The 27339-nt window shown below is 41.1% G+C and overlaps 1 protein-coding gene across 10 annotated transcripts in view; it reads right to left on the minus strand.

The window, feature by feature from the left end:
• The window catches only part of DLGAP1 (DLG associated protein 1), a 634214-nt gene that overhangs the window by 39296 nt on the left and 567579 nt on the right, over positions 1-27339 (minus strand). For all 10 annotated transcript variants that reach the window (XM_073331531.2, XM_078851563.1, XM_073331533.2 and 7 more), the window contains one exon: positions 3403-3776. In XM_073331531.2, the coding sequence (XP_073187632.2) occupies positions 3403-3776 (374 nt within the window). The remainder of the gene's footprint in view (positions 1-3402; positions 3777-27339) is intronic.

A 27339-nucleotide genomic window follows, 5' to 3' on the forward strand; every position in this document is an offset into this window, starting at 1 on the left:
GGGGGTTGGACTAGATGACCTCCTGAGGTCCCTTCCAACCCTGATATTCTATGATTCTATGATTGATTGATTCATGAAATGGTAGAGTTCATGATTCTAAGGAATGGTAGGAGGGAGTACAGCACAATAAAGACAATGGATTTCAGGAAGGCAGACTTTAGCAAACTCAGGGAGTTGGTAGGTAAAATCCCATGGGAAGCAAGTCTAACGGGAAAAACAATTGAAGACAGTTTGCAGTTTTTCAAAGAGACATTATTAAGGGCATTAGGAGCAAACTATCCCACTCCGTAGAAAAGATAGGAAGTATGGCAAGAGACCACCCTGGAGATCTTCAATGATCTAAAACTCAAAAAAGAGTCCGACAAAAAATGGAAACTGTCAAATTAAAAAGGATGAATATAAACAAATAACACAAGTATGTAGGGACAAAATTAGAAAAGCCAAGACACAAAACGAGATTAAACTAGCTAGGGACATAAAAGGAAACAAGAAAACATTCTACGAACACATTAGAAGCAAGAGGAAGACCAAGGACAGAATAAACCCATTACTCAATGAGGGGGGAAAGACAATAACAGAAAATGTGGAAATGGCAGAGGTGCTTGAAGACTTCTTTGTTTCAGTTTTCACCAAGAAGTGAATGTCAATGAAAATGAGGTAGGATCAGAGTCTAAAATAGGGAAAGAACAAGTCAAAAATTACTTAGACAAGTTAAAGATCTTCAAATCACAAGGGCCTGATGAAATGCATCCTAGAATACTCAAGGAGGTGACTGAGGAGATATCTGAGCCATTAGCACTTATCTTTGAAAAGTCATGGAAGACATTCCAGAAGACTGGAAAAGGGCAAATATAGTGCCCATCCATAAAAAGGGAAATAAGGACAACTCGGGAAATTACAGACCAATCAGCTTAACATCTGTACCCGGAAAGATAATGGAGCAAATAATTAAGAAATCAATTTGCAAACACCTAGAAGATAATAAGGTGATAAATAACAGTCGGCATGGATTTGTGAAGAACAAATAGTGTCAAACCAACTTGATAACTTTCTTTGACAGGGTAACAAGCCTTGTGGATAGGGGGGAAGTGGTAGATGTGGTATATCTTGACTTTTGTAAGGCTTTTGATACTGTCTCGCATGACCTTCTCATAAACAAACTAGGGAAATACAACCTAGATGGAGCTACTATAATGTAGGTGCATAACTAGTTGGAAAATTGTTCCCAAAGAGTAGTTATCAGTGGTTCACAGTCATGTTGGAAGGGCATAACGAGTGAGGTCCCGCAGGGATCGGTTCTGGGTCTGGTTCTTTTCAATATCTTCATCAATGATTTACATAATGGCATAGAGAATATACTTATAAAGTTTGAGGATGATACCAAGCTGGGAGGGGTTGCAAGTGCTTTGGAGGATCGGATTAAAATTCAAGATGACCTGGACAAACTGGAGAAATTGTCTGAAGTACATAGGATGAAATTCAATAAGGACAAATGCCAAGTACTCCACTTAGGAAGGAGCAATCAGTTGCACACATGCAAAATAGGAAATGACTGCTGGAAGGAGTACAGCGGAAAGGGATCTGAGGGTCATAGTGGATCACAAGCTAAATCTGAGTCAACAGTGTAACACTGTTGCAAAAAAAGCAAACATCATTCTGGGATGTATTATCAGGAGTATTGTAAACAAGATACGAGATGTAATTCTTTCGCTCTACTCCGCGCTGATTAGGCCTCAACTGGAGTATTGTTCCAATTCTGGGTGCCACATTTCAGGAAAGATGTGGACAAATTGGAGACAGTCCAGGGAAGAGCAACAAAAATGATTAAAGGTCTAGAAAACATGACCTATGAGGGAAGATTGAAAAAATTGGGTTTGTTTAGTCTGGAGAAGAGAAGACTGAGGGGGGACATGATAACAGTCTTCAAGTACATAAAAGGTTGTTACAAGGAGGAAGGAGAAAAATTGTTCTTCTTAACCTCTGAGGATAGGACAAGAAGCAATGGGCTTAAATTGCAGCAAGGGAGTTTAGGTTGGACATTAGGAAAAACGTCCTAACTGTCAGAGTGGTTAAGCACTGGAATAAATTGCCTAGGGAGGTGGTGGAATCTCCATCATTGGGGATTTTTAAGAGCAGGTTGGACAAACACCTGTCAGGGATGGTCTAGATAATATTTAGTCCTGTCTTGAGTGCAGGTGACTGGAGTAGATGTCCTCTCGAGGTCCTTTCCAGTTCTATGATTCTATGATTTCTATGATCAACAGAAAAACCTTTTCTGTCACTGTAGGAAGCGTATACACTATGGCACTACAGTGGCATAGCTTCAATGCTGAACGTGTGCCACTGTACCACCAGAAGTGTAGACACGGTTTCAGTCATAATTCAATCCAGGGACTGCTTCCAATTCCACACCACATGCAGCCTAAAGTCTCAGCCTAGTCCATAGTAATTAGATAAACCTAATAAGACCAACATAGTGGAAATCTGTGAGAGACCATTCATGTGCAAACTTCATCTTTGGGAAAAGACTAACCACTTTTTCCTGGGGGAGGAGGGTTGGTCAGTTTGAGGACACTGCCCTATTTGCTTGAGATTCATTTTCCCTGCAAAAACCAAAGCTGAGTCTTAGTCTGGGTTGGAGTCAACTATCTTGTTCTAACAGCATGAATGAGCAAGTAGATAGTAAGTAATTATGAGTATGTCATACTTCTACAGTAATTATTTAAGGGATGCATGAGAGAGATTAATAAAAAAAGTTAGATCAAATCTAAAATGGAAATGTATAGTTTATTTACATTTACCTTTTCCCTAAGCCTCAGCTGAGTGTGGTTGGATTAGTTTTCTTGTTTCATTTCAGTAGAGGTAATGAAGTTTAATTTATTTTAAACAAGGGCTAATCAGAAGGATCTTATCCTGTGCTCTTGTGGCTGAGATAACAGCTAAGTAGAACAATGCTGCCTCATTCAAATGACTAACAGTTGTTTCCAAATGCATGAATAAGCAGTGACAATTCAGCTAAGCTGCCTGAAAATATTTTTCTGGTGATAGTGTAGTGTAAATCATTGTTTTACAGATTCTCTTTCAATGATTTCATTGACCCCTGCTGTGATATGATTCATCGGTTTGTGCACGTGTGCAGTTTAGCAGAGCTGAATAATAAGTAGCAAAAAGACTCAAGAAATCCTTACATTTGATATATTTAAGATTAATTAGGAAAACATCACCCGCAACACTGAGAATAATTAAATACCACTGAAATCTCTACAGTCACCTGACAGAAACGGGCAACTAACCAAAAAGGGATTCAAAAGAGAAAAAAATGGACCGTTTCATAAGTAATGTAGAAACCCCCACGCCAACAAAACCAGACACTTATCTGCTACGCAAAACCCTACACTGTACCTGTATTCCAATGGATAAACATCTGTTTTTCTTGAAGTGATCCTTCTTTCTGTCTTCTACAGCAACAGTGGCAATGGCGGTGGTTGTGGTGACTGTTGCAGTATTGTTGCCTATATGCTGACTTGCCGGGCCATGGATCTGTGCATTAGCAGCCTCAATCGCAGCTGTCAGGGCCTTCATACTGTCCAAGCTTTCTGTAGAGTTACTAAGTCCAGACTGACTGATGATATCTCCCCTTTGCCCCTGCCCATCCATGTATGCATCTTGGGCAGACTCTGTGCTGCTCTGGGCTGTGATAGAAATAAAAGGTTTTGTGGTGGTTCTTGGTGGAACAGGAGGTGGTGTCTTCTTATATGTGGTAATGCAGGATGACACTGGAAAGAGGAAGAAAGACTCTGACTTACATTTCAGTTTTCACATTTGAGTAGGAAAAGAATGGATTCCAACCATGCAAAGGTCAATCTGTATGGGTGGGGTGAAGGTGAGGAAGGTCCTGTACGTCAACAAGCTGCAGTAGGCTCCAGTTAGAGAGCTGCATGACCCTACTTAATAGTTCTACTCATTCAAATGTGAATCACATGATTATCAATACAGGGGATGGTAAAGACAGACATCTCGTCCCTCCTCTGCCAGTTTATTATTTCCTTCACTGGATTTTTCTATTAATTTGTGTCAGTCCAGTTTTTAAATGAGTCAAGCAATGGGACTTCCCCCCAAATGTCATGGTTTTCAAACAAGATTAACAGAGATTGGCCTCCAGACATTCACTCTGGCTAACCTGTATCATATGCGATGTTTTACTGCAGCCAGGTTTTGTCTCTCTCTAGGTATTTTTACGGTACTTATCACAGTGGTATCAGTATACAACGTTAGACCCATGTTTAGGCAGAATTTTTAAACACAGGTCTTTGGACAGTGAAGACGGGAGCTGCAGCTACTGCATTTGAGGCCTCGTTTGCATTTAAGATTTAGGTCAGCACAGCTACTGTTTCTCAGGGAGGTGGTGTTTTTACAGTGATGGAAAAACTCTTTCCATCGCTGTAGGCTGCAACCACTGTATGGGGTTATGTCAGCATAAAGACGGGGCCATAGCAATGCCAGTACAGTCCCCATAGTATAGGCTTGGCCTAAGAAAATCAAAGAGCATTTAAGGTAAAGTCTGTTACCACTAATTATATGTAAACCTATGTCTATGCATCTGAATACAATAGATGTTCTCATTCTTTGCCGTGGTCCTCAGGTCTCTTTGAAATATTTATTAAACATGAAAAATCACTGTAGAAGCCACTTAAAATAACCCAAACATATTGCCAACCATTATCACAGATTTCTCCTGTGCTAATGACGGCCCCAATTTTGCAAAGGTTTATGCACTCTTTAATTTTACACACTGTGAGAAGTTCGATCAGTGTTTGCTGTACTGGGGCCTATAAAAAAAGATCATCATTCATTGGGATTGTGGTGCCCTGCTTTTCAGAAGGTCAGACCACTTTTATTCAGGTGCCTGAATATGAATTTGGAAGCCTAACTTTAGGTTCCCCCAGGTTTGAGAATTTTGGCCTGTGCATACAAAATTAAAGAAATAAATAAAAATCTATCCTCAAAGGCCATTTGGCTGCTCTGTGTTAGTGAAATCGTGGGATGCTCTAAAATGAGAAAAAAGATTATTAGGAACCAAAACCCAGTGAAGCCATATTTTATTTTAAAGAAAATAAATACAGGCACTAATCTGTGCATAGTTCAGATGCAAACATGTTCATACACATTATTATTAACAACAATCCCAAGACAAGAAATGACTTATCAGAGCCTCTTAACTGGCAGATATCTGTGCCACCCACATAAAAGGTAACTGTACTACAACTGTTCTGCTGCCTGTTTGAACTATATGTTTGTTGAGCCAGAAGCCATTATGGCATTAATTTGGCTAACCCAGATCCACACAACTGATATCTTTTTGATGGCTGTATGAATGCATTTTCTTTGCTGTGGAGTAAAAGGCATCACCAGGTCATGAAATCACATATGGATTTTTTTTTATTTTATTTTTTAAAGAATTCCAGTATTTCTGGTAATATGTCTGCAAATATAAAATTCTCCATCAGTGGATTCATCAAGCATGTGAAACAAGGATGGAAAAAGAAAAGCTCACTGTAGTAGTTAGGGTTTTGAAAGTATAATAAAGCAAACTGTGATTGGGGCTGGTCTTCACTACAGGGAGTTCAACGCTGCTGCAGTCGATGAAGCAGGGATCGATCTAGTGGAGCTAGTGAACACCCGCTAAATCAGTGGCAGAACGCTCTCTGGTCAACGCCATCCAGCTCTCCGAGAAGAGTAAGGGAAGTTGACCAGAGAGCGTCTCCCGTCGAAGCAGCGCAGTGAAGACACTGGGATAAGTCAACCTAAGCTACGTCGACTCCAGCTGGAGTGGAGCTTATTCACATAGCTGGAGTAACGTAACTTAGGTCGACTGACCCCCGTAGTCAAGACAAGCCCTGATTTGTGATGTATCCACCAGAAACTACAAATTCTTTGTGGGATGGAGGTAGTGTGGGGGGAATGGATAAAAACAAGCTCCTAATATTTTAAAAACAGTGCAGTTAGTAGTTTTCTATGTGAACTAAGGTCTGGTTTAAACAGCCCTTGAAAGGACAAGTTGGTGGTGCTAAAGAAAAGGTAACAATTTCTGAACAGAACTGAATATTATATAACCCTTGACCAGTTCTGGAGCAGCCAAAAGCAGCACCGCATTTATGATGCAAAACCTACTGATGTTCAGGAGAGTTAACAGCTGTTGATGAAGCACATGCAGATGGACCTAAAAAGAATAACAGAGAATGTGGTTTGTGTGCTGATGAAACACATCTGCACCAGAAGTGACTGAGCTGCTTAATGGCCAGGAGAATGTCCTTGGAGTGTTAGGTTTCAGAGTAGCAGCCGTGTTAGTCTGTATTCGCAAAAAGAAAAGGAGGACTTGTGGCACCTTAGAGACTAACCCATTTATGTGAGTTCACGAAAGCTTATGCTCAGATAAATGGGTTAGTCTCTAAGGTGTCACAAGTCCTCCTGTTCTTTTTTCTTGAAGTGTTAGTGACAATACTTTGGATGATCCCCCCTGGAGGCACAGCAATTTGCACTTCCCTGTATCAGAGGGAGTGAATTTGGCCCGTTAAATAATTAATTCTCATAATACCCCAGCAAGGTACATGTAATTTTCCCTATTTAATAGATGGAGAAACCATGAAAAACCTTGAGGAGAGGTCTCAAATGGGGTAAGATCCTCCAAAATAGAAAGGAAGCACTAATAACACACACTGCCTTATCACTTGTCACCTCACACTAAAAAAAGAAGCCAATAAACAATATCTACTATATGGTGGTATATACCAGCAGTCTGGCACTTCCTGAGAGCACGTAAGCATCTGGTTTAGAAGTATTTTATTCCACTGCTCAATGCATCCAATGGGGAAAACAGTTCACACTGTGAGGAAACATGCCTGCATCTAGTTAAACACAGCACTGTTCTCGAGAGGAGCAAAGAATCAAGAAGTCATATGCTGAAATTGTAAAAAGAAACAGAAGAAGAAAAAGACAAAGTTGTTTTAACAAGTCAATACATAGCCTTATTTTCCTGGAGTCACAAGGCACATACTGAGCAAATCCAGGCAGAGTGCAAGCCATAAAAAAGCCCCAGGCACTTCATTACTGGAAGTGATGTAAGCTGCTGCCACTCCTTTGCTGAAACTACAACAAAACAATGCAAAACCTGCAATCTGTAGCAGCTGCTCTCTAAATGTCAGAGCTGACTGAGCCCTTCAAAAGTCTGCAACATAACAAGCAAATGGACTTTGTTCCTCATTGTTCTTCCCAATCACTTTCAAGAACCTGGCAACTTGTGATATGGCAACCGGTAGGGTCTAAAAAGGCATTTGGCTTTTATGTTTGCTACCACATTTGAATATTAAAAAGGTGTTTAAAAATACTAAAAAACCTGGCACTCTGCCTAGCCCAATTGGGACTGAGTGGTCAGTCAGTGTGGGAGAGCATCATGTTGATTTCCTGGCTATGCCAGGAGCTGTGTTAGTGGGGGCCAAAGAGAATCCCACCCTGCTCTCCTCTGCCAGAAAAGACCACTAGGAAGGTGGGCTTTGAGGGAGAAGGTTGCACACTGGTGGATGAGTGACAAAGACAGGAAATCCTTCACCCAAACCCAGAACATTACTATGGTTTTCTAGATACAAAGCTATCATATTATCATATAAGGCCCAGAGTCTGCAAAAGAGTCTATTCTTTCCTTCCGGGGCATACGTAGGACCTGATCCAACCAGTGAAGTCAGTGCAAAGATTCCTACCGACTTCAGTGAGGTTTGGATCAGGCCCATCATTCCCATTTGTATTAATGGACTAACGAAAAATGTCCTAATCATTATTTTTGCTCTTTTCCTATTTTTGTGGCATGACTACTTGTGATATTTTGATCCCAAATACCTGGTGGGACAGAATTTTTTCCAAGGTGGAAAAGAAGTGAGAGTGTTTCTTTTACTAGCTAATGTTTCCGAAGTACTAACTCACAGGACAGGAATTTGCAACAAGGAGTGTCAACCGCCCAGGCCAGAAGGAAGTCCAATGGTTTAAAAAAAACCCCAGGCTTGCTTAATATCAAGACTTGAATTCAAACTTTTCATTGTAAGAGCACTTCTGTTGTTTAAACAAGCTCACTAGGGAGAAGAATGCTAGGGAACAAACACGAGCATGCAATCACAGGCTTGTTGTATAAACCAGTGATGGGTGCTTTACTAAACCCGCAGGCAGACAGATTGAGCTGTGCAATGGGATCAGTTTCAGACAGTATTTTGGACAGTGCAAATGAGAAGATATGTAAGCCATGCAATTCCCTGTCTAATTTGACAATTTCACATAAGCATGGTTAGCAAAAGGAAGAATAAGTGAATGCAGATTTAAAGTTAAGTAACTAATAGTCACTGTCTCATGGCGGGGGGGGGAGGGGGAGGGGGAGCAATTAAGTCCACAATTTACAGGGTGCAGTAAAAGGGTTAATCAGTACTTATATAACACAAATTATTAAACTATAAGGTAAACATAGTTACTTGGCCACATAACCTATAGATGGTGGCCACTTTTCTCATTTAACTATTGTTAAATATCTGTACTGTATTACGTAGTGCCCATATATCCCACCCAGATGCTGTACAGCACGTGGGTAGACAGGGACCCACTGGTAAAGATCTTACAAACTAAGAAACCAGCCTGAGAGTCGTAATTCAGATTCGAAAACTCCCCAAATTCCAGGGTATTTGGGCTTAGGGTTTTGATTTGGCCTGTTACAGAGATAGGACCCAGACACGAAATGTGGATTACAACTAAGATGTCAACCTCCTTCTCTCCTACCCACACTCTACCCTGTTCCATCCAAGTGTGGGGGAGTGCCAGGAACTGGAATTTTGGTTTGGGCACATATTTTATATACTTTTGATAGTACACATTCAATGTTTATGCTTTCTTAATAAAAAAAACTTCCTTATTTCTGAATGGCAGACGGCTGCTGAGGCAGCAAAGCTTTATAATTAAAAATAAAATTGAAATAAAGCCTTCCATAAGATATTCTAAATTGACTGTGAGCATATCAGTGTCAGTTATGGGTATCATCCCAAATGAGAGCCAGTAAAGCCATCATGTATTCTGGGTATGCTTACATGTCACATAGAGCAGCAATTTCTAGCCCTGCAGTGAAGCAAGAAATGAGACCAGAAACTTGTCACAACTATAAGGCTGAATAAGGCTACCCTGCAACTCAAACTGTACTGAGCAGAAAAGATGAAAATATTTCTCTGGCATGTTTTTTTCTTTCCCCCCCTTAGCTGTTTGAAGCTGCTGTGATGTTCAGAAATGTAATCACTGTCCCTGCAGAGATAAATTAGTGTGTGGAGTGCAAGTGAGGCCACGAAAGGAGTCTATGTGCAATTTATTACATGGATATTGCTACCATCTAATAATTACATATAAGGAATTATATGCACACGTCATTCACTTGTTACTGAAATTTAGCCCCCTTGTGCTGAAACAGAGCAGAAGGTTAACAGTACACAGCAGACATTACACAACAGCTGTAGGGGAAGTAAAGAAACCCATACACAATTGAAACTGTAGGGGGAGTTTTATGTAGACTGAATGTAGTTATCTAAATTACAACTCGGCTAGAACAGAGTATAACACCTTACTCATGAAAAAAATGCAATGTAATCTTTAAGGGTTTCAAGTAGTTACGACTTTGATTTTCTCTTATCTGAAGGACATAGATAAAATAGATCTGTATACTGTGCATGGTCAAATCCACAATTCATCTCAGTGAATGAAAATGAGTGCATTTGCGTTAACATCCTGTCTAGTGAAGTAACAAAGCAAATGAATGGCACTCGCCTCTGCTTTGACCTGTGCCAGCCAGTAATTGTCTGAGGAATATTAAACTATTTAGAGAGAGAGAGAGAGAGAGAAAGAGAGAGTTTCTACTTTACACAAGGACTCTATGGATAACATCAAATCAGCCAGTAACCTACATACATCAATGGACTACTGAATGGGAATTCACTCAGGCTGATGACTTCTCATTAACCTTTGGCTACTGGTAAACCACCTGGGAAAAAAGAAGTTGAGAACAGCAGAATCACAGAACCACTATAAAACAATAATGTGGCACTCTTCCAGACAGATTCTCTCGAAAGGAAACTGGTTTAAAACCACTGTGGCAGGTTATACACAATAAAAAACAAACCTCTATGCTCAGTGAAATTGGGGTGTGTTGGGAAGGGAAGAAAAAACAGAAGACTGTTACTTCTGTTAGTTGACATAAGGTATGAAATCATTACACAAGGCTGCAACAGGGGGTTGTGTGTGTGGAATCCAGCATTACTGTCCTGTTTAGTCAGTCTGTAAATTATTTACCCTCTCTTTTCAACTTTACAGTGTTAAACTGAGCTAATCAGGGAAACGCCGTTTGAGCTACAGCTTAATTCAGTGAGCTTTCTTAATTCTTTCTGAACTTAAATTCCTCCTCAAACCCCATTGATTTATTTGAAGAAGACAAGAGCAATATATGAAATATTAGATGAAAAAGAGTCCTTGAAAAGTACCTTGAAAAGTACCTTTAAGTACCTTAAAGAACTTAAACGTGGTCACAAACATTACAGTAAGAAATTGAAAAACTTTTTTGAATACCATAAATTTGTTCAATAAAAAAAGCTTTTAGAGTGAAGAGACGAAACTATATTAAAAATGGGAGTTAATAACACTGCAGTTGATGAATGTAATAACCTGCTTTTTAAAGAGATCAGGTCCTTTTCCTGTACATCTTCTAGGAGCTGCATGTCTCCAGCAAAACCCTTTATTGGACACTGGTATTTTATTTGTGTTACGTTTTACTACAATGCACATAAACAGCAAAGAGTTCCCAGCACTTTCTATCAGGTAATATTGTCAATAAATTGAAATGGGCTAAATTTTCAAAGTATGCACAAACAGGTATTTGAGTGTCAAAAACCTGCATATGCATATACCACGGGCCCACTTTCAGAATAACTCAGCTTTGGATAAGATTACCAGTTTTTGTATTACTTTGCCACTTTCTGGTGAAAAGCTTTAATGACCCTTTTCCCCCTCACTTGGGACCAATGTTCCCTGTAAGCTGTGCATCCACACAGCAGGCTTGTAACTGCTATGCATGTCACATGGTAGGAACATGGACAGCACCTGGGTCTCCCTCTCTGGGCCAGGTCCTCAACCTGCTGAAACCGTTGTGGCTCCTTAGGCACTGGGGGTTGGGAAGTAGGATGGACCCGATGCTCACCAGGAGGCAGGGATAAGGAACGGGAGGGGAGACAGGGCGGGGGGAAATTAGTCATAGTTGACACTAGGACTCCTTTTGTTGGTGGGGGTGGCCGGCAGCTGGTTTTCTGTATCCTGGAGGTGGCAACCCTGGGGCTGGACTTTTTTTTCAAGTGCTCAGCACCCACAATTAGGGCCAGATTTTCAAAACCGCTCAGCACCCAAACTGGTTTTGAAAATCTGGTCGCTTATGTTGACACCTAAATAAGAGCTGAGCTCTTTTGAAAACTGGGCCCTAATGGTGACCTAGCACATTGAGCGCTACACTTTTATGAAAATCTGGCCGTGTGTGTCACAATGGGAGATATTTGGGTGTGTGGAATCCAGCTGAGCACTTGACATTAAACCTTATTTAGATGCCTAAATGGGAGCAGAACCCTGTCAAAAATCTGACCCCAACTGTGGTTGCTGAGCACTTTTGAAATCTAGCAGAAACAAGCACCTGTTTCTATGCCACAATACCCATTCTGAGCATGCCAATGCGGATTCTAAGTGCAGTTACTTTATTGTATAAGTCTATATTTTTTTCAGGTGCAACTTAGGTGCCATTTTAATCATTTTTATTCAATATGTGCATGAAAAGATTATGGCATTAGCCATTTTCACCCATGCCCCCCTTTACACACAACTGGAAAGAATACTTAAAATGTATAAGGGGCCACAGTCAACATACGGGTAGCCAATGTAAATCAGAACTAAGTTCAGTGAAACTGGTTAATAGTCCTGTAAGGAGCTCAGAATCAGGCTCATCATTTACTAAACTTCTCATAAAAGAAAGCACTGCAGGTCATGACCTCCTTCACAGTTCAACTAAGGAGCAATTTTTTGTTCTTGCTGCTCTTCTGTTATCTCCTCTCTACCTGATGAATGCTGATGAAACAATCAAAGCTGCAATTTCAGCCAGTCATTTTAGAAATAGCTAGCTCTACCAGCAGTAATTGGCCTCGATGCAGGAATTCTATTCTATGGCCTATGTTATTTATACAGGAGGTCAGACTAGAATGGGGTTCTCAAACTGGCGGTCATGACCCTTCGGGGGGTCGTGAGGTTATTACGTGGGGCTAGCGAGCTGTCAGCCTCCACCCCCAAACCCCGCTTCACTTCCAGCATTTATAATAGTGTTTTTATAAAATGTGTTTTAATTTAGAAGGGAGGGGATGTTGTACTCAGAAGCTTGCAGTGTGGAAAGGGTCAGTCAATGGTACAAACGTTTGGGAACCGCGAAAAATCTATAGGTAATGTCTTTGCATACAGTCACAAGAATTCATGTGTCTTTCAGGTACTAGATTACTTGATTTAGCCAATTAGACGCCATATGATCAAATTACTCACAGATAATCGGGTTGGATATTAACATATCTGTCCATCTGTGTTTTAAGTACTTCACTGCAAGCATGGACTGCTTTAACCACTTCACAACAACCATCTTTAACTGGACTATTGACAATTTAAAGCAGTGATCTCCAACCTTTTTACACACAAAATCACTTTTTGAATTTAAGCGCAATCCAGAATCTACCCCGCCCCTTCCCTGAGGCCCCACCCTGCTCCCTCCAGCCCCCTCCCACCATCGCTCGCTCTCCCCCACCCTCACTCACTGGGCTGGGGTTGAGGAGTTCGGAGTGTGGGCTCTGGGCTGAGCCTGGGGCAAGGGGTTAGGGTGCAGGAGGGTGTTTGGGGTGCTGGCTCTGGGAGGGGACTCAAGGCTGGGGCAGGTGGTTGGGGTGTGGGAGGGGTGCAGACTCCCTCTGGGCAGTGCTTACCTCAGGTGGCTCCCAGGCAGCAGCGCAGCGGGGTTAAGGCAGGCTCCCTGTCTGCCCTGGCCCCGCATCACTCCTAGAAGCAGCCAGCAGGTCGCTGCGGCCCCTGGGGAGTGGGCAGTGTGGCTCAAGGCACCAACCCGCAGCTCCCATTGGCCACAGTTCCCCATTCCAGCCAATGGGAGCTGCGGGGGCGGTGCCTGCAGACAGGAACAACATGTGGCGACTCCCTGCACCCCTCCCCCCAAGGGGCCACGCGGCTGCAGGGATGTGACAACAGCTACCAGGAGCAGCATCGGGCCAGGGAAGGCAGGGAGCCTGCCTTAGCCCTGCTGTGCTGTTGGACTTTTAGTGGCCAGAGATCGTGATCGACTGTCAGAGGCTCCAGGATCAACCAGTCAATTGTGATCTACCGGTTGGTAACCACTGCTGATTCTTCGCTGAATGCAAATATAACAACTGCTCCTTCCTCCTCCTCAAAAGAACAGCGCCATTTGTGAATTCAGAGTAATTACTGCTGACGTTAGCAACAAAACACAAATTTTTACCGTTTTTTACTCCCAATAGCCCTGCAACGCCAATTCAATTATGATGGAATGAGCATGATTCTATTTTATTGTGTGCATCATGAACAGAATTGTTTCAAGGGGATGGTCTATCCATTGTTTGAGCACCAATTTAAGTAAACCGCTTTAGAAACCAATTAGGTTAAATTGGTCCAAACCAACCTCTTGCATGGATAATTTTATTCTGGATTAGGCTATTAAAAATTAAACTAAATCAAAATCGGGCTGAAATAAAAGTGTCCACACAAGAAATTGACCCCAACTGAACTCAGTTTATTGGTTTCGAAACAGACTTAGCTACATTGGTACAACTTTTGTGTGTTGACAAGCCCTAAATTCTAACAAATTATACCTGTGCTACCCCACTGAAGTCTGTACAGGTGTAAATGAACTTGTATTACTGATGACAGTGCATGGAATGGAAAGAACCCAGCTTCACTTTTAGATCCCAGGCTGAGTTTGCAGAACTGGCATATTTTTTACCTGTAAACTGAACACCTTTGATCCAGAAATCTCTGAAACACAATAAAAATGAGGCCATTTTTACGAATTTGCTTTTCAGAGTAGAACCTCATCTTAGAGAAGTTATACATGTGATAGATATATTTAGATACATGTAGTGAACTTAGGAGTGTGTATTGTTCCATAAGAATTGTATGTTTGTCAGCACTGAGGTTGTTCAGACATATGCCATCATGTGCCAGCAATGCCCCTCTGCCATGTACATTGGACAAACTGGACAGTCTCTACACGAACGAATAAATGGACACAAATCAGACATCAAGAATTGTAACATTCAAAACCAGTAGGAGAGCACTTCAATCTCCCTGGACACTCAATAACAGACTTAAAAGTGGCCATTCTTCAACAAAAGAACTTCAAAAACAGACTTCAGTGAGAAACTGCAGAACTGGAATTAATTTGCAAACTTGACACCATCAAATTAGGCCCAAATAAAGACTGGGAGTGGCTGGGTCACTAAAAAAATTAATTTTCCCTCTGTTGATACTCACACCTTCTTGACAGCTGCTGGGAATGGACCACATCTACCATGATTGAATTGGCCTCGTTAGCACTGACCCCCCCCCCCCTCCTGTCTTTTCATGTGCTGTGTATTTATACCTGCGTACTCTATTTTCCACTCCATGCATCTGATAAAGTGGGTTTTAGCCCACGAAAGCTTATGCCCAAATAAATTTGTTAGTCTGTAAGGTGCCACAAGGACTCCTCGTTGTTGTTTTTTTTGTTAGATAAACTTAATAAACAAGTTATTTAGCATAAAGTATGTAAGATGCAGTTTAATATTTTAAGTAGCTGCCTATATTATTCTTTAGCAAACTACTTGATTATGTTGAAAGAGAGTTTTCCTAGGGCTTCTTCACAGTGCTGAGCACTTTGGCCCTGATCCAGCAAAGCACTTAAGCACCTGCTTAACTTTAAGCATATGAGTAATCCTCTTGAAGCGAATGGGTCTAGTCACATGCTTAAGTGCTTTGCTGGATCAGAGCTACAGTGCTCAGCACCTTGCAGGTGTCATTGCAGGTGTCATGTCATTGAATGTCACCAGCACAAAAGAGGTTATATTGACATCTCTTTTACTATCACCCCAGGAAACAGATAAGACCATTTCAATAACTCACAGCTCAGAAATCACCTATTGTCTGGAATCCTGGGCTAACACAAGGGCAGTAGCCACTCCCTGTTGTTTCAGAAAGTAAAAGATTTAGACAAGGAAGGATTGGGATCCTGGGAAACACGAAAAGAGAAAGGGTAAAACCAGCCTCAACAAGAGCTGAGTGAAAGACATTTTCTTTTTTTCCCCCTAACCCCAACAATATCCCTGAAGAAATGCATGTAAAATGGGTTATGCAATGGGGGGAGTGGGAGCCTGGGGTCCCTGAGGAAATTCGAATCCACTGCATGTAAGAGACTTCAGACATAAAATCTTGTAACTTCTGTGCAGGCTACATACTCAGCATCAGCTGCCTGTGATAATGGGCTGCCAGCTACACTTTATCTACCTTCATAATTTTTTAAAAATAATGTCAATTTCACAACAAAGGAATTTTAAATTTTGTCAAGATGATGAACATGCTGCCCCGAAATTTGAATGTATCTCATGTCATTCCCGTGGCAAAACCCAAGGTATACTTACCATAGTTCCCAGCATTACAAAGTAGCACCATTATAGTAGAGAGACTGTTGATGATTTGATTATATATTTCTCTCTCTTCATCCCCCTCCGCTCCAACCCAATTTGCCCCACAAGATTCAACTGCAACTTATCTAAAGCAAAGATTTAGGAATTCAGCCTGGATGAACACTATCCCTCATTCACCCCTACCCAACACAATTGTTTCAGGATTTCTGAAATTCACATGAATATAGGAACCTAAAGATACATTTTTATGCTTGCATAATTGAAAGTTAAGGCTGGGCCATCAGTTAAAAGATACACCCCTCCCCCCCAAATAAAAATACATTGGACGTTGACAATTTGAACTATTTAGACCATTTTTAACCTATGGAAACACTTGTGGAGATCACAAACTCACATAAAATCTTTGCAAACTCCTGCAAAATTAATCCCACAAATTCATAGAATCCCACAAATGCTTGTAACACATTTTTGTAAACTAAGGTGAGAGGAAGACTGAATCAGATTTTCAAATAAAACACCTTTTCTTTCTCCCATTTTTCCTTTCTCTCCCCACAACTTTCAGCACTGGCTCTTTGCTTCCTCTTCCTGAGTCCCACCTCTAACAGGTCCCACTATCTACACAAATATATTCTTTCTCTAGGTCTGGTGTCTCTTCTGCAGTCAATATTTCATATTCTGGGACTTCACTGGCCAGTGCTGCCCCAGAAGACAACCTTTGATGCTGGCTGAGGAAGGTAGAACACATGGAATTTAAAAGAGAAAGCATCCTCTACCTTCAAGTCTGGATCCTGTGTCCAAATCAGTTAGCCATAACTAATCACATAATTCAACATTTCTTTTTACTTTCCTACAGAAATTATAAAACAGAGATTACAGCAGAATATTGAGAGAGCTGGTAGAATACTGCAAAACAGTGCCAGCCACCACTGATTCAGATTTGAAACAGCTGTTCTATTTGACCATGCTCACACCTTTTGTTGTTTGCCATTTGCAAACATTTGTGTGACTTGAATTTTTGTTTGCATTAATGTTTTGGGAATGGCTGTTTTACAGATTGACACCTATATGTGCATGCCAACTCTGGCATGAGTTTATTCACTATTTGTTATTCTCATCCAATCAGGGAGAGGAAACATTACCATTGGTAGATGACCAATCACAGAACACAAAGGACAAATAGTGAACAGTTCATGAATAATCCACAGACTAAAATTTGTTTGATAAACTGCTTGTGGACTAATTATGAACAACAAATAGATTTATAAAAATCAATGAAGCATCTGCAATCAGGGAAAAGGGATAAATTTGCAATGAATGTTAGTCACAATGAGTAATTCAACCAGCTCAGGTTAGTAATAATGATCATATAATTTACATTTGTCTAGCACCTTTTATCATAAAGGATCTGAAAGGATATATACACCACATATATCTAAAAATCACATTAGTGTCACCCACTGCTCAAATGCAATCTCGCCTGGGCACCACACTGAAGCACTGGTTCATTAGGGCTTGTCTACAGTTGGAAATTTACTTAAATAGTTATTCCAGAATAATTATCACTTTCAAAATGGAAAAGGAACTCTTATTCTGGAATAAGTGTTCATACAGCCACTTATTCTATAGCTATTTTAGTAAATTTCCAAGTGCAGACATGCTTAATTGATGCAGAGGGAAGAGTGCAACTTAGTGAATCACCAACCCAACTTCCTGCTGCTACCTTTGTTTTGTAGAGATCTCCCATCAAAGTGCTAACCAGCTTAACTTTGTTTAGCTTTTGAGATCTGATAAGAGCAATGATTCAAGATGGTTTGGCCTAAATTTGGGTCAGGCAGGCTTTTGGAACACAGGAACGGTGTAGATGAAATCAGTCCCATCCTAGAATTATCAGGGAACAGAATTATTAAAACCCCTCAACATAAAACAATTAGATAGTCATACAATTCAAAGGTAGTTTGTCACAGTAATGGAATCTTTGTGTGTACAACACTGGTGTTTAATTAATGTAGTGAATTTCAGGAGTGAAATTCATTTCATTTGAGAAGTGAAATTTACTAATATAACAGAAGCAAATATTTTTAGAAGAGCATGTTTTCTGACGATATCCCACTTTATCCCATTTAGTTGACTTTTCTATACATGATAAGAGTGTGAGGTATATTAGCAACCAACTAGGCCACTGCATCTGCTTTCTCTGAGATTGGGAACCTGCTGATTTGACCTGTTCATCAAAAACGTCACCTCAAAAGGACAAGATTGTTTTAAAAATTTCCTTCCTATTTTTCCCATTTCCGATCCATCTTTTTTTTAAAAAAACCCCTGAACTACAGAGCCAGACTAAAATATAAAAGCATTGTAGGACAAAACCTTTCCCCCTCTTGTTTTATAGAGTTTGAACTTAGCTGCCCCTGTTTGTAACCATTGTTCTTCCAAATGTGATGCACATGTCCATGACACTAGATGTGTATGTATGTTTCATGCACCGATGCCAGGAAGTTTTGCCTAATGGTATCATATGGGTGGCATGCCTGCACCCTGCTGCTCCTTGTGCTCCAAGATGAGGGTATAAAGGGTAGGGAGCCCCCCATCCCTTCTCAGTTCCTTCATACTGGATCCTTAAACAAAAGACTCTGGTGCTTTGGGGGAAGTAGGGTGGGTCGTGTCATGGATGTATGCAACATATCTCAAAGAACAACAGTTAATAAGGTAAAAAGAAAAGGAGTACTTGTGGCACCTTAGAGACTAACCAATTTATTAGAGCATAAGCTTTCGTGAGCTACAGCTCACTTCATCAGTTAAGAAGGTAAGTGTTCTTTCTTTTTTGAGTGACTGCATATGTCCATTAAATTAGGTGATTCACAAGCAGTTTCCAGTGAAAGTGGGGCTGGGAGTCTCACTGGAAGAGGAACATGAGAACGGCTTTCCCTACATTAGCATCTTCCCTTGATGTGTGAATAAGTGCATAAAGTCTAGCAACAGTATGGACTGTGGACTACATTGCTGCTCTGCAAATGTCTACCATCAGGACCTTACTCATAAACGTCATGGATGCTGAGTGAGCTCTGGTTGACAATTTTTCTGGAGGAGTAACATCCTTAGCATTAAGAAAAGGAGTACTTGTGGCACCTTAGAGACTAACAAATTTATTTGAGCATAAGCTTTCATGAGCTACCGCTCACTTCATTGGATGCAATCCTTGGCATTGTAGTACATGGCAATACAGCTGGTGATCCATTTGTGCAACCGTTGTGCCATCACAGGATGCCCCCTCATTTGTTATGGGTAGGAGATGAACAGATGGGAAGATACATGAAGGGGCTTTGCTCTGTCTAGATAAAATGTCTGGGCTTAGCAAACATGCAGAGTCTGAGACTTTTGCTTTGGAAAGCAAACCTGTAAATAAATAGATTTCAGAGTAGCAGCCATGTTAGTCTGTATTCGCAAAAAGAAAAGGAGTACTTGTGGCACCTTAGAGACTAACCAATTTATCTGAGCATAAGCTTTCGTGAGCTACATCCGATGAAGATAGCTGTAGCTCACAAAAGCTTTTGCTCAGATAAATTGGTTAGTCTCTAAGGTGCCACAAGTACTCCTTTACTTTTTAAATAAATAGAGTGGCTGAGATTAAAGTCAGATATTACTTCTGAAAGAAATTTAGGATGTGGCCTAAGCTGTTCCTTGTCCTTGAAGAAAAGAGTGTTTGAAGGATCCATTACTAGGCATGCAGCTCTCCTACTCTCTTCATGGACATGGTGGCTACGAAAAGGCCCCCTTCACTGAAAATTGTAACCATGAGCAGGAGGCTAATGGTTAAATTCAAATCAGATTGTGGAGTAGGGTCCCTAGAGAAGGTGTGAAAAGTCTATCTACAGCTTTTCAGAACCTAGTTGTCACTGGATTAGATGTTATCAGTCTGAATAACTGGCGAGGGCCATACCAAGAGGCTCAAGAGATCTTTTGCAGATGCGTAGGCCTCCAGGGTGGTCAGTACCAAGACAGACCTTTGCCCCACTGTGATCAAGAGTGATGGTCTAATACCTGCTCTAAAGGAGCAGCTGGCCTCGACAGTTCTGGCTTGGTAACTGGATTCAATGGCTCTGCTGTGATTAAGCCAATAGGGAGTGGTACTGTGGGGCAGTGAGACGACAGGCACTCTACCTTCAGTTCTGAAGTGGAAGCCACCCCTTTCTTTGGCTTCAGAGGTTGAGAGGGCTCTGAGTGCTTATGTCTTTCTGAGGAGTGCTTTGACGAAGGCTGGGAGAGCACTCCTGGATGGGCAGAAACTCCTTTCTAACTGACCAATGCCAGGGAAAGCGTGGCATCCATCAGAATATACCTGAAGCGTTCTTCTCTTAGCTTCTTAGGTGTTGACTTGAAGCCTTGGCAAACTGGACACCTGGTCCTGATGTGATCCTCCTCCAAGCATTTCAGACAGCAAGAGTGAGGGTCACTCACTGACACTGGCTTGTGACATTCAGAGCAAGCTTTGAAGCCAGGGAACCTATGCTGCCCAGAATCCACTGATTGACCAACAGTGAAAGGAAGAAAGAAAAGGGAGTTTGAGGACCCCCCAAAATGAGTACTACTAACTAGCCAAAATCAAAAGGAATACTTGTGGCACCTTAGAGACTAACAAATTTATTTGATCTTAAGCTTTCACAAGTACTCCTTTTCTTTTTGCGGATACAGACTAACATGGCTGCTACTCTGAAACCTAGCCAAAATCACTAACTGCATGTTCACAGAGGAACAACTGACAGCACATGGCCACCACTGACCAGGGATGGTAAAGAGGAACTGAAGGGAGGATGGGGTGGTCTCTGTGTGTTATGTGGGCCACATCTACACAATATATATACTATCTATATATATATACTGTATATAATAATATAGTCCCTGGAAAAATCATGGAGCAGGTCCTCAAGGAAACCATTTTGAAGCACGTGGAGGAGAGGAAGGTGATCAGGAACAGTCAACATGGATTCATCAAGGGCAAGTCAACCTGACTGCCCTCTATGATGAGATAACTGGCTCTGTGGATATGGGGAAAGCAGTGGATGTGATATATCTTGACTTTAGCAAAGCTTTTGCTGCAGTCTCCCACAGTTCAACAAGGAGAAGTGCAGAGAACTGGACTTAGGAAGCAAGAATCCCATGCATCGCTACGGGCTGGGGATCGACTGGCTAAGCAGCAGTTCTGCAGAAAAGTACCTGGGGATTACAGTGGATGAGAAGCTGGATATGAGTCAGCAGTGTGCCCTTGTTGTCAAGGAGGCTAATGGCATATTGGGCTGCATTAGTAGGAGCACTGCCAGCAGATCGAGGGAAGTGATTATTCTCCTCTATTCAGCACTGGTAAGGCCACATCTGGAGTACTGCTTCCAGTTTTTGGCCCCCCACTACAGAAAGGATGTGGACATCTGGAGAGAGTGGCAACGAAAATGATCAGGGGGCTGGGACACATGACTTATGGAGGAGAGGCTGAGGGAACTGGGCTTGTTTAGTCTGCAGAAGAGAAGAGTGAAGGGGGAGTCCAAAGAGGATGGAGCTCGGTTGTTCTCAGTGGTGGCAGATGACAGTGTGACATTGCACTCCATATGCTTTATGAAAATATGCTTATGAATGTGAATATAATGTAACTGGAATATGCTTTATGCAAAAGGTCTCTGGTAAGGTTTCATTACAAAGCTTATAATACTGAGTGTGTTCATCCTATTTGTATGCATGTATATTCTTGTATCTGAAGCTAGAAATATCAAGTATAACTTTGAGGTCCTATTGTAATTATACAAAGTGTGGGCCATTAATGGTGGTTTGGAATCTTGATGGCTCCCATTGACTAGGACAATTGGTTGTAAATGGCTTATTCACCTGCAAGCCTTCCTATGTACATGTGGGCAAGCCTGTGGGTAATGAAGAATGAGGTTTCACAGGGACATGTGACTGTGTCACCTGATAATGAAATCCACCTTAAATCTGGTACTTTTCCATTTAGAAGGAGGGGTGGGGACTCAGAGAGACAAAAGATTCCCGCCTTGTGCCAAAGCTATAAAAGGGGTTGGAACAGAACAAAGGGGGCGGCCAGTCATGAGAAAGCCCCTGCTTAACACCTATGATGTCTGCTGGAACTAACAAGGACTGTACTAGGGGAATGGATCGGGCCCAGACTAGGAAGGAGTCTAGTCTGTGAAAGAAGCTTATTGGAACATCTCTGAGGGTGAGATATTACCTATAATCAGTTTCTTAATGTATTAGGCTTAGACTTGTGTGTTTTTGCTTTATTTTGCTTAGTGACTTAATTTGTTCTGTCTGTTATTACTTGAAACCACTTAAATCCTACTTTTTATACTTAATAAAATCACTTTTGTTTATTAATGAACCCAGAATAAGTGATTAATACCTGGGGGAGCAAACAGCTTTGCATATCTCTCTATCAGTGTTATAGAGGGCAGACAATTTAGAGTTTACCCTGTATAAGCTTTATACAGAGTAAAACAGATTTATTTGGGGTTTGGATTCCATTGGGAGCTGGGTGTCTGGGTGCTGGAAGCAAGTAACCTACTGAGCAGTTGTTAGTTAAAGTCTGCAGCTTTGGGGGCATGGACCAGACCTGGGTCTGTGTTGCAGCAGGCTAGCATGTCTGGCTCAACAAGGCAGGGTTCTGGAGTCCCAAGCTGGCAGGGAAAATGGGCTCAGAGGTAATTCCAACACGTCAGGTGACAGTCCCAAGGAAGTCTCTGTGACTGAAGCCGTCACAGAGAGAACAAGGAGCAATGCTCGCAAGTTGCAGTGGGGGAGGTCTAGGTTGGATATTAGGAAACACTATTTCACTAGGAAGGTGGTGAAACATTGGAATGGGTTACCTAGGGAGGTGGTGGAATCTCCACCCTTATTGGTTTTTAAGGCCCAGCTTGACAAAGCCCCGGCTGGGATGATTTAGTTGGTGTTGGTCCTGCTTTGAGCAGGGGGTTGGACTAGATGACCTCCTGAGATCTCTTCCAACCCTAAATTTCTATGATTCTATCTATATGGCCCTGAGGATGTCACATGGGCCGCACATGTGAACTGATCGGGCCGCAAGCAGCCCATGGGCCGCAGGTTGAGAACTACTTCTCTACCCTTTATGCTCTCTGCTCAGAGCATCAGAGGCACCTGGGCACAGGTATGGCTGCCCCTACGAGTACAGCTAAAGAAAACTCTCCAGTATTGGAGTATGAGATTCGCACACACCTAGTGTAAAGGACATATGCAATCACTTGAAGAAGAAAAGCTTCTTTACTTTATTTAAAAATAGACACTGAAGTTGGAAGGGCTGAGCGCTATAACCTTTATTTTACTTCTGTGCAAAGCACAGCTATTTCTTTATATGTGCTTTTAAAAATATATTCAGTGAGTGTTTGACTCTTAAAAGAATAAATAAATGTTAGCAGTCCAGTACTCATGAGCTACTTCGCAGTGATAAATCAGTGTGCATGCACAAAGATGGCAGAAATGAGCTTCCAAGGGTTTAAAATATTTTTTTATATAAACCACAATGAAAAATGTTATTTTAAAAATCATATGAAATATCCTGAAAGAGGGTATCCTTTAACAAATGCTGGTGGTAAATGGATGATCCCTGAGGCCTTCAGAAGAGGCCCACATCTGTAAAATGTTTTACATTTTCAAGATGGAAGGCACTACATTTCTGTATATATATGTTGTTGTTATAATCAAATATTTTTGTATACTATAATCTGCTGTGGAATGGTCTGCAGATTCCAAGGGCTTAATTTTCCTCATGTATGCCAGTATAAATCAGGAATAAAATCCACTGAGGTCAATGGAATTACAGTGGTATCACTTAGGAGAATCAGGCCCAGTATCATCTTGTTTTTTTTATATATATATAAATCTGCTGCTAATTTTTAAAAAGCTACTCTTTACATAGAAGTTGTAAAAGTTCAAAATGTTGCATGCCATTTACCCACATCAACTGAGAATTGAAAACCCATGTGAATGCACAGCCTGCCATGGGGGATATTAGGCCTGCATGACATGTTCAAATCTGTGCATAATTAAGACACATGCCTATCTGTGCAACTTTTTCTGCATTTCTGCAGATTATGCGGAGACAGAACTGAGTGATGATTGTTACTGTGTAAATATGATTTTCTAATCACAACAGTTTGGGTAGCTCTCCATGCAATATCACTCTTTGAAATATAGTAGGAAAAACTCACTATACAATATACAGTATATATGACTGCAGGCCTGGTGGGGCACTGCAAGTATACATACAGTGAACAGGCAGAGTCTACAGATCACTCTTACAACATGCGTGCTTGTGTGCATATGTGCATGCACACGCCACCCCCCAGTATTCAAAATGAACCTCTTCCTGAGTTTTGTCTTTTCCCTAAACTGCAACTGCAGTGTATGTTTTCTCCTGAGCTTGACTTTGTCCTTTGGGTTTCTCCCACCAAGGCCCATCTGTATTTCTGCCCCTAGTTCTACCCTTCCCCTCTTAAACACATGAACCCTTCTGTACCATAGATTGGAGCTAGTGAGACCTGCCTTCCAGGCAAAAACCAGTATGACTCAGAAGAATACAACTGCCTCCCCCTGCAAGTTCCTGACATTTCACATCCTCCCAGAATGAGCATAAGGGGAGGTCTTCAAAAATCATTAAATCTTTGAAAAAAAGACAATTTTCTCCTGTCACATAGAAATGCGTGTGTGTTACTCTAGCTGCTTGGCCAATTTGATTTGCCCCTTATTTCTTTAAAATCTGGCCCTTGATGTTTTATTTTCTGGAGAGCCAGAGGGCTTGTCACAGAGGGCAAGAGGGAGCACAAGTTTAACTAATGCATCTTAATCACTCAGCAGTTCTGCCATAATGCTGCTATTGCACAAAACAGCAATTAACTAAGACCAACACAAAAAGGAAGAGAAAGTTGTCAATATCAGTTTTAATTTCAGACAAGGAAAAACATGGCTAAATACAAATGGGAAAATTTGTAGGAATTTTGTTCTGAAGTATTTAAGACAACATGGAAGAGAAGACAACAGCAGAGGCATGGTTTACTGATGTAACGCATGAGGCCTAGAATACCTAGCAATTCTGTGGTCAGAGGATCAAATCCCAGCAGGGTTGTCTTACTGTCTATGGGTCCCTTTGAATGAAACCTTAAAAAAAACCCCAACATACTGTCTACTCTGGGTAGGTATTAAATAGCCCTTGGTAGCTTTGTAAGAGCAGAGGTTTTCCCTGATGTTGTCCATGTCCAAAATTGACACAATTCTCTGGCTGTAACCTTCTAACCCAGAGTGGCTGCTTTTTGTATGTCTGGTACTGTATATAGTTTTCAAAGTTCTTCAGGAAGAAAGGCACTAATATAAATATGTTATTAATCTGGAAAGAAACCCACCAAAACCACATTATGAAAAGATACATGAAATGTCTTAATTAAAAATGATATGAAAATAACAGCTGCAGCAATGTTTCTGCTTCTCCATACAAAAAATCCATCTGGTTGCAGCTGATGTAAGCTAGTAACATGCCAATGAACATACAGTCTCTTTCAGTTTTAAGATAAATGAAAATGTGTTGCATTATTTTTTTTTGGGGCGGGGGGAAGGAGGAGAGGAAGTAACTGGGGTCTGAGAAATGATAAGATCTTTGATGCATTTGGAACAGGGAATTTTAGTTACAACCACCAGATGGGTGAGCCCTTTCCTGTGTTTTACTGGCCTGGGTGCGACAACACAAACAAAAGCTGCATCTCAGTTACACATGGAACCTGCCTACTGTGACAAAAAAAGTTCAGCTCTAGATACACATTACCTCACCGCTTATTCTATCCCAACTCCACAATTACAGTATTCTTGACCATCGTCCACATTCCCTGACTCCCCCTTGAATGGTGGACTACAAGCTTTCCAGTACTGAATACTAATTCAGTGGCATGATTACCATTTCCACAGGATGCCAAAGTGGTGGAATATCTGATATAAGTATGAGGTAGATTCAGTTATTCAAAGAGAATTTTCTTTGCCTTTCAGACTATTCATCGGTCAAACACAAGGAAAAATATTCCTGAAGGAAGTCCTTTGCAACTTGGTTGATTTTTCTTAGAGATCACTAAAACCCCAATTTTAAAATTCCAAAAGTTAGAGTGTGTTTAGATTGGGATTTTATTTTGGCTCACTTTAAAGAGGGCTGTCATTTGCAGAATTGGCATTCAGATTCAGACCTTGGTTCTATGGTTTAGTGAGTGCTTGATGACCTTTAATTCGCTAAGAACTCTGGTGTCTGCAGAGAGACAAGCGGTCATTTTGTGTTCACTTTGGTGCAGAAAGTTAAAAGGGAGACACACACAAGTCTTAGAGGTTTTAGTTTTGTCTTTTTCTAAATCTAAAAAAGGTCATTTTCACTAAAGGTAAAATATCTGCTCTTTGCATACAGAGAAACGTAACAGCTTTTAATTTGATTTTAATTTTAATTTGCCAACATTTAAGGGAGTTTGGATCTGAGGTTTTGGTTGAAGCCCACCTCTAGTTTTTGTGTTATAAATACATGATGAGAAGAGGGGTTCTATTAATAATTTATTATATTAACTTTTAAAAAGTTAAGGGCCAGATCACTGGTATGCACCTACTGCTGTAACATAGCCACAACCCCACCTAAATAAACTGGTAGGTTAAACTGGGTTTACAGCTGCTTATGTTGCTAGAGCAACACAAAGCAGACAGAGCATGTCGATCAGTGGTTCTCAAACTTTTGTACTGGTTTCCATTTCACATAGCAAGCCTCTGAGTGTGACCCCACTTATAAATTAAAAACACTTTTTTATATTTAATACCATTGTAAATGCTGGAGGCAAAGCGGGGTTCAGGGTGGAGGCTGACAGTTTGCGACCCCTCTCCCCCATGTAATAGCCTCCCGACCCCCTCCCTGAGGAGTCCCAACCCCCAGTCTGAGAACCCCTGATGTAGGTGAATCTGGTCATATGATGAGTTATGAGATTAATATTATTTTGGACTAAATTATATTGAGAATTTTCTGTTTCTTCTTGTGCAATTTTATGTCTCATACAGCAATACAAATCAGAAAAGGCCTCAATGGTTTATAAACAGAGTTCAGAAGTGTGTTATCAAGGAAAAGCGGGTTTGACTTTCAAAAGCATTTTAATTCTTGTCTAGATATAATGATATCAAATAGACTATTCCGCACATTGCTTTGGTCCTGCCAAGGGCTCTAGGCAGAAGTAAGGATTTGCCTGTGCAGAGTTCCACTAAAGTCAATGGGACTCTGAACTGGGAGAGTCTTATATCCACAAGGAGCCTTTGCAGTTTGTGGCTTATGTTTGTAAAATTTATTTCCTGCTACATGCAGTTGTAATCTCTAAGCCACTCCTTGTATACTCTACTCAATAAAGGAATGTTAAAAAGACTAACAGAGAGGTACAAAGGAACCTGTAGATTTCTTTTTGACATGTTTCATGACACAGGAGTGTTTATTATTTGACAGACTACACCCTACTACATTGAAAATAATTTGTAAAAGACT

Source organism: Lepidochelys kempii, chromosome 2, assembly GCF_965140285.1.
Source record: "Lepidochelys kempii isolate rLepKem1 chromosome 2, rLepKem1.hap1, whole genome shotgun sequence".
NCBI lineage: Eukaryota > Metazoa > Chordata > Testudines > Cheloniidae > Lepidochelys > Lepidochelys kempii.